The 14895-nt window shown below is 40.2% G+C and overlaps 2 protein-coding genes across 3 annotated transcripts; one reads left to right on the forward strand and one right to left on the reverse strand.

Moving 5' to 3' along the window:
• The first annotated feature begins 437 nt into the window (after positions 1-437).
• LOC121195534 (prosaposin) lies at positions 438-5462 on the forward strand. Of its 2 annotated transcripts, none has more exons than XM_041059060.1 (10): positions 438-652; positions 757-797; positions 1476-1550; positions 2798-2920; positions 3034-3147; positions 3256-3336; positions 4089-4272; positions 4605-4663; positions 4767-4832; positions 4927-5462. In XM_041059060.1, exons 1-9 carry the CDS (start codon positions 601-603, stop codon positions 4821-4823), a joined length of 786 nt encoding a protein of 261 aa, XP_040914994.1. In that variant the 5' UTR covers positions 438-600; the 3' UTR covers positions 4824-4832; positions 4927-5462. The 2 variants fall into 2 exon arrangements, with proteins under 2 accessions (XP_040914994.1, XP_040914993.1); XM_041059059.1 differs by having other exon boundaries at positions 442-652; positions 739-797.
• Positions 5463-5656: 194 nt separating this feature from the next.
• mat2aa (methionine adenosyltransferase II, alpha a) lies at positions 5657-14130 on the reverse strand. Its single transcript, XM_041059058.1, has 9 exons — positions 13737-14130; positions 11349-11426; positions 10908-11030; positions 10245-10357; positions 9965-10108; positions 9320-9538; positions 9046-9228; positions 8458-8591; positions 5657-8321 (listed from the first exon to the last, which is right to left on the reverse strand). Exons 1-9 carry the CDS (start codon positions 13828-13830, stop codon positions 8219-8221), a joined length of 1191 nt encoding a protein of 396 aa, XP_040914992.1. The 5' UTR covers positions 13831-14130; the 3' UTR covers positions 5657-8218.
• Positions 14131-14895: the final 765 nt, after the last annotated feature.

The raw sequence follows: 14895 nt of genomic DNA on the forward strand, positions 1-14895 counted from the left end.
TCTTGGACGAAAACCAGGACTAATTGGCACTGCTGAGAAATAAATATTAGCTTGGGTGTGGTTAGAGGGAAGTGCACTTACGGGAGGTTTTGAAATGAGGAGCATGTGGGGCTGGATTTTTCATTAACAATCATAATGCAGTTGGCTGGAAGTGAGCTGGCAATGTACAATGGCCTTTAGCAAAGTATATCTCAGTATTCACTGTTAGAATTAACCAAATAATCAGATAGGATGATTTGACACACTGCAGTCATTCTACTTTTTAAATATATCTACAGCGCATCTGTAAACATGTGAACCTTTAAAAAAAAAAAAAAAAAAAAGGATGTCAAGTCTTCACACCTTATTTTCAGGAACTGAATATGAAACTTGACTAATATTAGCATATTGAGAATAAAGAAAAAAAACCTTCCGCTATTCTGAAAACGACTCTTATCAGACTAGCAGTAGTTTTTTTTTCTCTCTCTCTCTCTCTCTGATTCTGGTTGGTGGGTATTGTCGGTGGCAGGTGGGCCATATCAAATACCAACTGTATTTAGAGTTCCCTGCACAGATCTGAGGAGGGAAGACATTCAACTCAAAGCCTGACATTAACAGAAGATGGCCGTGCTCAAGTTTGCGTTGTTTCTCTCCATTGGCCTCCAAGGCTTTGGTAAGACAGTGCAGATTTTATTCATTGTAATAAGATTAATTGATGAATTAATTCCTAAAGTCAACCATGAACATTCATCCCCGCAGCTCTGACTTCTGCTCTAGATGCAGACGGTTTGCAAAGTGTTCCAGATGCCATGAGAGCAGTAAGTGATGATTCTTTATTTCTTGAAATAATAGTGTTTAGCATTTAGAACATAAATCAGACATAAATGCAATGTGTGTAATACTGTATATGTTATACAGATTGAGACCTTATTGAAACTTGCTGACTTAATATTATTTCAAGATAAAAATAAATGCGATCATGAAAAAACATAAAAAGGATCTAGGAAATGATTCCTAAATGTGGTTTATGAAAACATTTGTGTACCGTGGGGCTAAAATTGTATATTAAAATGAATTTAACACCTAATTGAAGGTGGAACGACGTGCTACAGGACAATATGTTATAACCACTGATCCATTTTTAAGAGAAACCCTGCAATAATTGTGACTACAGACAATGAAATTATAAGCAAAATGACACATGAGACAAAAAACAGCACTGGCTTCTCACAGAGAGAAGTCAGGAAGTCCATTCCAAAATACACAACTTTTCACATTTTTCTAATGTTCCAGTGTTGAATCTTGTGTAAATGATGCAGCCTCAAATGAATTTATCTCAGAAAGTGCTGTTCGCAAAAAAAGTTATATATATGTGTGTGTGTGTGTGTGTGTGTGTGTGTGTGTAACTTAGAATTAGGCATCTGGTGTTTGTAAGTGAGTAAATCAGTTTAAGGCATTTATTCATTTTCATTGTGTAACTTTGTCTTTATACTCAGAATGGGGATGTCTGCCAGGACTGCACCCACATAGTTGAACTCCTTATTGACATGATCTCCAATGCAGACCTCCAGGTGAGTGCAATGGTTGAATTAAGAGCAAACATACCAGTGGATTAATATTTGTTCTCTGATAATATTAGTATGTCCATGTTCATAAGTCAAGATTAAAACACACACTCTGCTATCTCAAGTGCTTGCTAAGATCTCTGGTTGAATAGTTTTTAAAAAAAATGAAATTCCTCAAATTGTTGTTCTCCTGCTCTTATCTGTTGAAGCACATTGTTCACTCAGAGATGCAAATAATTTGTGTTCAGTCATGTATACAATGAAATACAAACAAAATATAGGACAGGCTCCTTTTGCTTTTTTTTTTGATGCAAAGCCACTTCCTATTTTCTAGGCCTAAAAAAAATGAAATGAAATTCCACAGAGAGTTTCTGTTTCTTACTTGACCTCAAAGATCCCCTTTTTCTCTGGGCTTGATGTGGTCGGTGAGGAGTCCCATCTGAGTCTAAAGAGACGAAACATAAATCGGTTACTTTCCATATCCTTCATTAACCATTTGACATGTTGTGACATAAAAGAATTTTATTTTTACATTTGGCCACTTACCTTAACATCTACTCTTAGTGAATATGTTGGGTTGGGACTGGTTAGTGTGTGAAAACAAAAAGTATATGACATAAAAACTTTTTGACCTAGTATGAACAAAAAGTTGTTATAATTTCATCATTACCTGCTTTTCTCTCAGCTCAAAAGCACTAAAAAGTGAAGCAGTGATAAAACAGTGTCAGTATTAGCAGCAAAGAGGAAGAGGGTTCGGAGGAAGTTCAAAGGTTTTAGGTTTAAATGTTTCCACAAATCCCATTCACCTTCACTGTCCAGGAAAGGCAGAAAAAGAATCTGATATCTCATTTTGATGTGATCACACAAACTTGTATTTAAAAAAATAAAGGTATATGGCTTCATTCACAAAATCACTTGTGGCAGTGGAGCAGCTTCTACTATTTTTTGTTAAAGTATTTATGGGTATTTAGGGTTTTCTTTTCTTCTTGTTTGGCCTTAATGTGAAAGCTTGTGCCAACGTCTGAGGTTGAATTTGTGACTGAAGATGTTCTTCAAGGTGAGACATGAATCTGTAAAGACCAAAAAGGGAGTTTTTGCTCTCTGGTTTCTCAGAAGCCAGTCTTTACGAAGCATAGAACTACACATGGGTTCAATTTCCTGACCTTTGATTGCGGTTGGCAGAGGGTATAATGTTGCACCTCTCCTAAAAATAAATGATTCTTTTTTCTTTTTTGGTCATCACTTCATTCTAGAAAAAGATCATGAACGGCATTGAAAGCCTGTGTGAGCACCTGCCTGGGCCTACTGCCAAAATCTGCAAAGATGAGGTGGAGAAGATGCTTCCACTGGCCATCAACTTCCTTACTGGTGCTGCAGTAAGTTTCAGGCTGGATTTGTCCTTAAGTTTGCCCGAATAAGATCAGGGCTGAAACAGCATGTTTGTGATGCTACTCAGGAGCCTATTCTCATTACATCTCTTTCTCTGCAGAAACCAGCCGAGGTTTGCAAAATCATCGGGCTCTGTGGCTCCTGCGACAAGCAGGAGAAGATGCTGAGCTATTTTGTGAAGGAGGCCCTTCAGGCTGCTTTGACAAGTGAAAATGTCAGTTAAGTCCAGCAACGAGAGACACATTCTGAAAAGAATAATATCGTGTTTGTGAGATATTTAATATTCTCGTGCTTTACTCCCTCTGCTGTTTGTGTTTATCAGGGGAAGCCCACAACGCAATGCTCCTTCTGCATTTTTCTTTTCAAGACTTTGGAGGACCTGCTGCCTAAAGAAAGGACAGAGGTGAGTCACACTTGGGCAGCAAAGGAACAAAGGTGCGCACAAACAAACACGGTGCCTCTTTGTCCTAGATGCAGACATTTAAATGCCACCAGACAACCAGACCGCTGACAGTGCGGACCACAAGACGCCTGCTCACATTACTGTATTTTACATCCTGCTCTTCTACAGAGTGCTGCTGTGATCAAGCTGCAGGGGATTTGTCATATTTCACCCTCCTCCATTAAAATATTTGCAAACTGCTCTTTTCAGGGCGGGAACTTAAAATATGAGTCAACTTTGGTGTCCCCAGGGATCTTTCAACATCAACCTGCAAATATTTCTCTAGCTGCTCCACACCTGCGGCAGCCTGTCTGATAGCACTTCTTTCACATACTGATTTGTTATCTTAATACATTTTGTGATTTTTGCATTGTATATATTATCTGCATTGAGTGAAGAAAAGCAGGAATCAGGCTGACAAACTATTACAAATTAAAGGAATATCTGAACCTCTGTTGTAAGGAATGTTGCAAAGATATTGAAAGTTAACGGCATCAAAAGATTAAACACATTCTCACTATTATTCTGCATACTTTATAGCTTTTGTGCGTCCTTGTAGTCTCTCACACACAAATGAAGTCAGGAGAATTACCTGTCCTGCACACAGATACACACTTCAAAGCCACCACACAACACTGCTAACAGTGTGGACAACCAGATGCATTGCTCATTTTATTCACTATTCTTTTTTTACATCCTGCTGTCTGCTACAGGCTGCTGTGATCAAACTGCTGGGTGAGATTTGTCATATTTTGCCCGCCTCCTCCCGTGGTCAATGTGAGGCTATCATTGCCAAGTTTAGCAAGCCGGTACTGGACGCAATCCTGAGCTACGCCACACCTCAGGCCATCTGCGCCCTCATCCGCATGTGCAAAGGGCAGGAGGCTGCTATTGTAGGTCAGTCTATCTCTCCGTCAGTCACGTGTGCAGGGCTACAGCTAAGATTTTAACTTGTCATAGCGGGTAAAGCACAAGTGTAACTTAAAGCATTAATAGCGGCTCTGTTACATTTATGTATCATAGTGGGAAGCTAAGCCAGATAGCATGACGGGGAAGACACAGGCCCTGGAGATGGTGCACTTAAATTATTAGCCACTGTGATAAAGATATATTTTTAATTTAACCACACAAAACACAGCTGGTCACATTTTCCAGAAGCTGAAACCAACAAATGTTCACCCTGAAAAAGACACAAAAAACCAAATGAACTCTGTTTCTGTCATTGTCAGATCCGTGCACTTTGACAACGTACAGGTGCAGAGACATCAAGACTGCCCTCAGCTGTGGAGTAAGTAAACAGCAACCAAGTTGTACAGTTGGTTAACTTGAATGAATGAGTGAATGCTCAGTCTCAATCATATTTTTACCTACGACCACTCTGCTCTACACAGACCATGTTCTACTGTCAGAAATTCGTCTGGAAGCCTCTCAACTACGACACACTCTAAAATGTTACGGTAGGTGGAATAATTTTGTGTCAACTGAAATAAATAAGAAAATATATAATACCATAAAATATGTATATGTACATCTAAAAACTGCTCTTTTCAGGGTGGGACTTTAAATCTGAGTCAACTTTGGTGCCCCCACGGATGACCCAGATGTTTCAACATCAAACTGCAAATATTTCTTTAACTGCTCCACACCTGTGGTGGTCTGTCTGATAGTGCTTCTTTCAGATACTGATTTGATATCTTACTGCATTCTGTGATTTTGCACTGTGCAATCTCTGCATTGACTGAAGAAAACCAGGAATTAGGCTGAAAAACTATTATGGACAAAAGGATTATGTGAACTTCAGCTGTGAGGAATGTTGAAAGCTTAATGGGATCAAATGGTTAAAGACTTTAAGTTTCACCATGATCCTTTGTACTTGGCAAGATTTTCCTTTACATTTTTGTACTAACCTCTTTTCTTAAGTTTCATGGCTTCATTAGCTTTAATGTCTTTCTGTAACCTCTCACACACAGATGATCTCAGGAGAATGATCTTAATGAATTTAGTTAAATGAGGTGTGTGTATTACAGGCAGTGACACCTCACTAGAACTGACTGCTCTTTTGAAAATAAAAGAATCACTTGAACAACTTTCTAATTCATCCATGTGAGTTTGTCATAAACTGGCTTGTCAATATTACTTCACATGAGGACTATGTATTTGCAGATCTAAATACGAGACCTGACGGTAATGAAAATCAATCTTCATGCTCTAAGGCTGAATAGAAAATACAGCATTAACTTGAAATAAAGCTGCTTTATGATACTAAATAAATAGCCAAAAGCACAGCTCATAAGCACAAGCAAGCGTGCAGTTTATTTGAAGGGTTTAAAAGAAAAACTCAACAACAAATCAGACTCCTCAGTGTGAATTATTGAAGAGGGAAATTTTGCAGCCTCAGGGTAGGAACTGGGAGGGTGGGGTCAATAGGTAAGGAGCTAGATATTTGGGGGCAGGGGAAAGGGGCACTGCAGAAAATTAGAAAAGGCACTTTTACACATTCAGCAACCACACTGACAGACTCACTTCCAATCGTTTAAAAAAAAAAAAAAAAAAAAAAATTTAACAGAGACAAAATAAAATGCTCCTCAAAGCCCCCATCCACAGGAGACCATGTAAACAGGCTGGTTTCTCTGTACAACACCAACCAAGCATTTGTCTCATCTGTGGAAGAGCTAAACGATTCAAAGATATTATTAAAAAAAAAAATCTTTTAGAGGTTGACTGAAAGAAATTTCACCAGATGAACACACACATCAATTTAAACTGCTCCTGCAGCGCCTCCCTGTGGATCCCATCTGAGGTTTCTCTGTAGTACACTCAGGGAACCACAAGGTGACGCCAGAGAACGAGGACAAGATAGTGTTTTCTGAGTAGGACAAAAAAAAAAAATAAATAAAAAATAAATCTTAATTTCAATGTCATTTATGAGGACACAGTGTCACCTAGCTACATGATGAAGATATTTCTAAACAATTACTGTGCACACAGCTCAGACCAGGGCTCGACTGTGGTGATTTTAAAAGTGAATAATAATCTCACTCTCGTTAACAGCTGGCTTAGCCTCAATTCTGCAACTATATTGCGTATACACATTCGTACACATTCAGGAATAAAGTCATGGAACAGGGCAACTGAGGAAGCATTCAAAGGCAAATACTGTGTATTCACAACATCTTGGGGTTCAAACCTGGACAGGATCTCTGGCACATTTCTGTCCACACCTTATCTACATTTCCTGCAAAGTAAGAGGAAAGTAGGACAAAGGCAGGAAAATTCTGAATGGTGACATCCAATGACCCTCAGGGGATTGTGTAAAGTATGACTACATTATTAAAAACAAATAAATAAATAAATTAAAAGAAAAGCTTCTGCTGCGAGATCACCATTCATTTTGGGAACGACTGTGAATGTAACACTGCAAACAGAAGCCTTTTCCATTTTGGATAACTTCCAAGAGTTTGTGTGCTGTGCAATTCCAGTGGAAGATTCAAACTCCACAAGCATAAAGTTACATATCTAATCCCCTGTTCTCATTCATACAAAACTAACTCTGCTGAGAAGAGCAGTAATGTCTTACATTCACTAAGCTGACTGTGCACTGCCTGTTATCACTTTGTCCTGGTTTGTCTGTGCCTCTGTTTTTCATGTTCTTCCATACCAGTCCACTTTTTCTATTACGTGCAAGTGTGACTGAAGGTAACAGGACTCTAAACATTCGCAACTAAGCGAAAAAGAATTTTTAAATACAGTAAATTGTGGCACTCACTATTCAGTTGTCCTTCCTCGCTTGTCAAAGTGTTAGGTCCCACAATAGTCAAACGCCATTATACAAATCATTTCAAGTACAGTGTTGCCACAGGATAAAGGCAGCCCCTGTCCAGAGATGACTGAGCCTGGGTTTCTCTGTAGCTACACCCAGAGTCAACCTAAGGAAGGGTGACTACTGTACCGCACCTTTATCTTGGCCAGTAGAACATTGACACGTTTAACATCATCTGAAACATTAACATGACATTTAAATCAACATAATAAATAACAAAAATGGAGTGATTTCATGGTGCAGCCCAACATAACCACAAGGTCATTAGCAGCTTCTGACTTCTCTGTAAAACGTCAGAAAAACATGGCCTGAAGGGACAGCACGAAGAAAACAAAAAAAAAATAGCAGATTTTATTCCACTCGACAAGTGTTTGACCCCCATTTGTGCCATTAAAATTTCTAAAAACTGAGTGTGTGTGTGCTGTGAGGGGAGCAGAGCTGATGTTACTCTAAATGGCTATTAACCCAACAAAGTCAGGTGAAACTGGGAATGACATGTTGCCATTAAGGAGAGAGCAATAGAGGATGGCAATCACTGATTATTTCTACAACTAAGCCGCAGTGAGACACTGAATTAAAAAGCTGAGGAATACAAGAAATGTCTTCATTACTGGTAAATATGCACGTGGTCCTGTGGGAAAACTGTCATAAATGTGGTTTTAATATTAACTGTCAATAATACCTATCAATGTCAGGAAACTAGACGACTGTTAATCATGCAAAAAAAAAAAAAAAAAAAAAGTGAGGTGAGCCGCCAGAACAAAGATGACTAAAAGCTGGCAGCGCTGCTTAAATCTGTACGCATATTTTTTTTTTTTTGGTTATCTCTTCAAGGATGTGTATAACACCAACAGGTGGGGAAAGGACATGTTTTCATGTAGTAGTGGCTGTGGTGATGTGGCTGTGTGTGTGAGGAAAAAGGGAAAGGAAGAGGAGAAAGAGGAGGGGGGAGGAGGAAAATAGACAAACACACACGTTTATCTGTAATACACCTAAGGCCCGCTGGGAGATTAGAAGCGGGGTTCAGTATTTCAGCTTCTTGGGCACCTCCCATGAAAAGACATCCCGACCAAAGTGACCATAAACTGCTGTGCGCTGGTAGATGGGCTTCTTCAGGTCAAGCTCCCTGAGGCAGAAATAATAACAATAAAAAAAAAAAAAAGATAATTAATCAAAACCTGCAACATGAGTAAAATGTGTATAGTGAGGATTTTAATTACATGTTTGTTAGCAAGAATCTGAAATTAGACACCACACCATACCTTACGATCACCCCTGGACGGAGGTCAAAGTTTTTCTTCACGATGTCCAACAGCTCCTTCTCGCTCCTCTGGGAGGTCCCATAGTGGAAGATGGAGACAGAGAGGGGGTGGGCAACTCCAATAGCATAGGATACCTAAAACAGTCGTCAATGATTATGCAAAAATTAAAAACTTTGGCCAAGACAGGAAAGACATTCTTCAGAGAAGCTACACCAAAGACAGAAACATTACATAGTTTATCCACATAAGAGCACTGAGAGTCTTGTTTGTATGTTTTAACTGTAAAATGTTCTGCTCAGTACTTATCTTGGTTGCAATTCTTTAACTGCCCAACTCAAGGGACCTTTATCAAAAATTATGTCTTTGTGTAAGTAGAAATATATCGGCTGATAATACTGTTTTTGGACTTTTTTTTAAACTATTAAATATCAATACCAGACTCAAAAATTAGCTGAAAGCAAACAAAATAAAGTCATTCGTTTACTTAACAGTATCACATTCAGGTCTACAGGTGTTTGAGTCTTTGATACCAATTCACAGATTTGGGGCGTAGTATCACTTTAACACTGCGTCACACTGTCTACTCACCTGGACCAACACACGCTTGCAGAGCCCAGCTTTTACCAGCGATTTGGCCACCCAGCGGGCAGCATAGGCAGCAGAGCGGTCTACCTTTGTGTAGTCCTTCCCAGAAAACGCTCCGCCTCCATGAGCCCCCCAACCACCATAAGTATCGACAATGATCTTACGCCCCGTCAGACCAGCATCACCCTTTAGAAAGGAGCAGGCACATTATCTACAGGACTCTGAGGTTCATGAACATTTGAGACAAAGACAGATTTTAATGAAGCTCTCGTCTCACTTGTGGTCCTCCAATGACAAAGCGGCCACTAGGCTGCAGGTGGTATATGGTGTCATCATCGAGGTACCCACTGGGAACCACGGCTTTCACCACCTGCTCCTTCAGACAGCGTCGCATCTCGTCCAGACTGACACCCTCATCGTGCTGCACAGACACCACAATGGTGTGGACACGCAACGGCACCATGGCACCTCGGTCCTGCCTGTACTGAACGGTCACCTGAGGGGAAAAAAAAACAAAAACAATGAATTTAAAAAAGTAAACAGGATGAAAGCATTTACTGTCTGAGAACCGTTTTCACAACTATACACAGAACAGCAGAAACACACACTTGCTTTAAGTAATGTAAACAAATAATAATATGTAAATAATGTCTAGTTTTTCCTAAAGTGATTCTGATATACTCCCAAGCCTTAGTCTCATATTTGATGTGAGGATGTCACTGCCTAACGTTTACTTCAATTACTCCAAAACTTAAAATGTCAAGTGTAAAGAGAAACAGAGAAAAAACAGGAAATTCAGCCCAACATTCACTGGTTTTAGCATCTCATGTGTAGGGATCAACTGTTTTATGTCACTGTAAATGGTGTAGCTTTGGTTTTTGGACTTAAAGTTGGACAAACCGACTCCAATTCCTCGTCTCACCTGAGTTTTGGAATCGGGTCGGAGCCATGGCAAGGTTCCATTCCGGCGTAATTCAGCCATCTTGGCATTGAGCTTGTGGGCCAGGACGATAGTGAGGGGCATACACTCCTCTGTCTCATCAGTGGCATATCCAAACATCAGACCCTGTCAGAGGTGCAGCCGCAAATCACAGCATGAACAGAGGGCAAAAAAAAAAACATCACAAACTACATTACCACCACATTTCTGGCTCCAGTTGCGCAGCTGTGGACCAAACATCAACATAAAAGAACCCTCTGACCTGGTCACCGGCTCCCACGTCCTCTTCTTTTCGATCCAGGTGAACACCCTGAGCAATGTCAGGGGACTGCTGCTCCAAAGCCACCAGCACATTGCAGGTCTTATAGTCGAAGCCTGTAGAACAAGACAACTGAGCCTCATTAAACTATTTTACATGTCAACGCTCACCACTGAGCCTCCTTCAAATACACCATGCACCTTAATCTAAAAGCTCTCTGCCGCTTGTCGAACTAAATTTGAATCATCACGTGTGAACAAACAGCATGCAACAGGTCTGTCTGGATTTGTCTCATTCACAGTAGGGATAGTAAGTAAGGTGGAGTAGATTTACTCCTTCATTCAGCCAAGGCAGCTACAGTAGTAGTAGTGTAACTGAAAGGTTAGACGTTTTTCTAAGAATCCCTACAGCTCAGCCTGAGGGACAAGACATCACCTAGGAAAGGTACATAGCTTTTGCCGCCTCCTGAACAGGTAAACTAATTGGTTTTAGGCAATCAGCCACTTAGACTGTGTCAAAAATCATTCATTTACTATATGTGAAAGTCAATACTGACACTACTCAGGTCATTACTCACATCCAACAGTCTTCTAAAACAGTTGTAATTAAGAAAGAAGCTTTAACTGCATGAATCTCAACCACAGCAATCAACTTTCATCACCGTACCTTTGGAGGAGTCGTCATAGCCGATGTGCTTTATTGCCTCTCTGACAATCTTCTGGTAGTCAACGTTGGCCCTTGAGGTGATCTCCCCGGCCAGCAGGATCATCCCCGTCTTAGCAACAGTCTCTGAGGACACAGTGAGTGAATAATGCAGTAAACAAATATCCTGAGGCTGAGGTAAAACCCACAGGCAAACACCAAATGTAGCTAATTTGCAATCTAAACATCCAGTCTACTGAAGAACTGCAATTCATCACATACATCTCTATGGGTATGCTACACATGGCCGTTTCATGAAACCAGAGAACACTATAAAATGTGCAAAGGGGACTTTTAGTTCCCCAGCACTGCTTTGCTACATGCCTCATCTTGCACATACAAATTTCAACAATTAATACTGATATGACAGCCTCTATCGACATGCTTTGCTGTCCAAAGACTTACCACATGCTACTTTGGCATCAGGGTCTTGTTTGAGGTGTGCATCCAACACAGCATCGCTGATTTGATCACAGATCTTATCTGTGGAGTAAAATTTTGAATTCTTGTGAACATACATAAAATACTTCATGGAAATGCCTCAGTTCTGTTTATGAATAAATATGCACACACTAAACAACACTAAAAACATTAACAAAAAATATTTAGAATTAGTTTAAATTCCTGGTTACTGAGGTGTTACGTTGGCTAAAATAAACCCTGCCTGTTTCACTGGATGGTCTCCTTACAAACAAGAACACATTGATGTTACACTCATTCCACTGCAGCAGCAAGGGCATATTTATCCAGGTCATGTGTGTAGAGCATAGTTGCCCTTTCTAACCAGTGCAGCATTTTTAAATCATTGGTGTTTTAAAACAAGTCTTTAAAGCTAAAACCATAGTTTCTGCTGTGAGTCTGAACTGATTTAACAAAGTACATGGGAAAAAAGCACAGAAAAAACATTCTCACAGTAACATAACAGCATAGTCACAATGAAGGTGATTATGTGTTAAAAAATGAATATAAACTCAACACATCCGCAGGAAAAGCTTTCCAAATGTGATAATGGCTTCTAGAAGTGATTATATACAGCATAGTCACTGGTGATCCCTTAGTTTAAGACAGAATTACATCTGGACACTGACTTTTTGTGGCACCTACTGGAGTTTCAGTGAACCTAAAACACACAACCAGAGAAAGGCTTTTTCTTGTGCCTTTGCTGTAGTCTGGACCTACATCCAGATAAATATACATTAGGCTGCCCTTAACTCATGTAGTCTATTAGGGTATCCATAATGGTACAGACAACCATCTCATGGACGCCCATAGATCTGATGGTTACTGACGTACAAACAGTAATGATCACAACTTTCAGGGAGGCTCTACCTCCCTGAAATATTCTGTAATTATTCCCCCGCACACACAAATCAGGACTGGTGTGACAGCATTCCAAGGATGGCTGAAGCTGTTCGGATGTGTCCCGAATATTTTGTTTGCCTGCCATAAATGCACAATATAAAGAAACACTTTGAAAGGTATCGTTTGTAGAGATCTCTGTAGGTGCTTCTACTGTCCTGCAACTACAAAGTGTGTGGATGTGACTACTTCACACCCACAGCCTGAGCAGCAGCCCCTGCAGTACCTATATTTAGGAGCACTGGTAAGCCTATTATCTGTTTCAATAGAGCTGCCCCCACTGCCCCACTGTAAGACTGCAAACTGCAGTGTTTTGTACGACAAGCTGCTGAACAGGTCTGCAATTAAAATGTATGTTACAGATGGACAGTCAGATGGCAGAGTATTAGGATCACCTAGCTAAGTCTAACAGAGTCTTGTTCAACAGCTCTGTAATAAGTCCTGCCTTCATATGGGTTATAATGCTTTTGTTCAAACTTTTACAAAGGTGTTTGTGGTCATTCTGGAGGCATGTCTTCTCTGACACTGACCCAAACTACAGCCTCCGAAATGACCATAAAGTGGAACCAAACAGCTGCAACACAGACTGAGCAGTGTAGGCTGAATTAAGTTTTCAGTATGGTGTACCTAATAAACTGCCATTTGAATATACATTACAGGTGACTTGCACTTTCTATGTCAAGGTGCACACTGTAAGCACAAAACTTGTTATACTATCCATCTGGAAATAAAGGATTCAAAGTTTTTTTTTTTTTACTATTTTATAGTCACCACCCGGCTGTTTAATAAATAACATACGAAAGCAATCTCATATGTTTAGTTGAGGTTTTCCAAAGTAACTTGGGACATTTTTTTAAATAATCAAACAAACCTTCTCCTGAGCACATGTCTGATCTAACCAAATGGTACTGTAATGATGCAATATCTATCTTGTCTGACTTAACTGTCAAAAAAATGACACGCATTAGCATAGCTGTGTTTCTGGTTTTTAGCAGCTGCATCCACAGTACAGTACAATTAGATGTAGACATGTAACTTAATGTACAAAAAAAACGTGTGGAGCCACATGATTGACAGGCACCAACAGTCCTAAATAACGTGAGGTTAGCTTTAACAGCTAGCTATCGTGTTGTTAGCATGCAGTCGCGACCCTCCAAATTAACACCAAACCCTGTTTGTTCCCCAGCCTATATCTGGTCTGTTGTTCTCTATGGTGTGAATTACATGTTGGCGACTTGGACATTATGTGTGGAGCCAGTTTTAAGTGTGTTGACAGAGGTACGGAGAGGATGAACAGGCTACTTAGTGACCGGCTGACAGACAACAACACGCCAAGCTAACAGTAACAAGCCACACGACCTTATTTGAGCGGCTAACATGATGCTAACAGGCTAATTATGGTGGTCAGCTACGTCGACAGACAGGCAAACTTACCGGGGTGTCCTTCTCCGACTGATTCAGAAGTGAAGAGGAAGCAGTCTTCATCAATGAAGGAGTCATTGTGGATGCCGTTCAGATGGACGTTCATCTTAGTCAATTAACGCGCTGTTAGCTAACCAGCTAGCTGCTCAGACACAGAGACCTGTCTGCTCTTACAGTTCAGAAGCCGGACAGGTTTTTTTTTTTTACAGCCTTCGCACAGGTCTCCTGTTCACACACACTCACACACACACTCACACACGCATACACACAAGACACTGCTTGAAGCTTCGGCTCCCCGTATGAAACGTAAAGCGGGTCGGACACCTCTATTTATCCGCCTGAGCAACTTCTTCAGACCCTTCAAGTGATTTCTCTGCAGCCAATGTTGTTGTTGAGCTCAGACCATGTGGTGCTAAAGGGCGTGTTCTGCTTAAGGCAAAACGTTCCTGCGGTGAAATAACATTTAAAAAAAAGAAGAAGAAAAAAGCAAACAAACAAACAAATAATGTCAAACAAAATCGTGTGAGCACCTTACCTGCTACTATGTATGCGTCTTATCACCACTTATAGTGAAGCAGTGTCATTTCCCCTCATCACAGATTAACGTAGGGTGCAGAAAAATGTTAGTTCTTCCTGGATTTGCCTGAATTTAAGTACGTTCTCAGTCCTCAGCAGGTCGAAGAATCAGGTATTTCACATGGCTTAATGTGCTTTAGAGCACTGTAACAGGACAAGCATAAAATATTTCAGTTATCTGAGGGATTTTTAGAGGGCCTTAGAGGATGAAGTGTCCGGTATTTTAAGAATTTCCATAGGCCGAGTATCGGTATTTCACTTGAGGGACTTTTTACGGGCCTGAAGAGGTTAAACATTCTATACCTCACCTATTTTAAGGTTCTTTAGAAGCTTGTAGAGGAGTTTTGATATATTTGTTTTTTTTACTCATTTTAAGGATTTAAAGAACTTGTAGAGGCCTAAAAAATAAAATGAAAGTATCAGAAACAGAGAAAGAGTGAGCCCAGGATGTGAGTCCAAACTTTGCTACATCAGATGCCTTATTTTTTGGCTGCCCACCTGATAAAACTTAATACCCAGAGGATGATTCCTCTGTGGCTGCGCAGCTTGTTTTGCATCTCCTCCCTGGTGTCTATCTTTGGTTTTAGATCCTCTT

The sequence above is a fragment of the Toxotes jaculatrix genome, chromosome 16 (genome assembly GCF_017976425.1).
Source record: "Toxotes jaculatrix isolate fToxJac2 chromosome 16, fToxJac2.pri, whole genome shotgun sequence".
Classification (NCBI taxonomy): Eukaryota; Metazoa; Chordata; class Actinopteri; family Toxotidae; genus Toxotes; species Toxotes jaculatrix.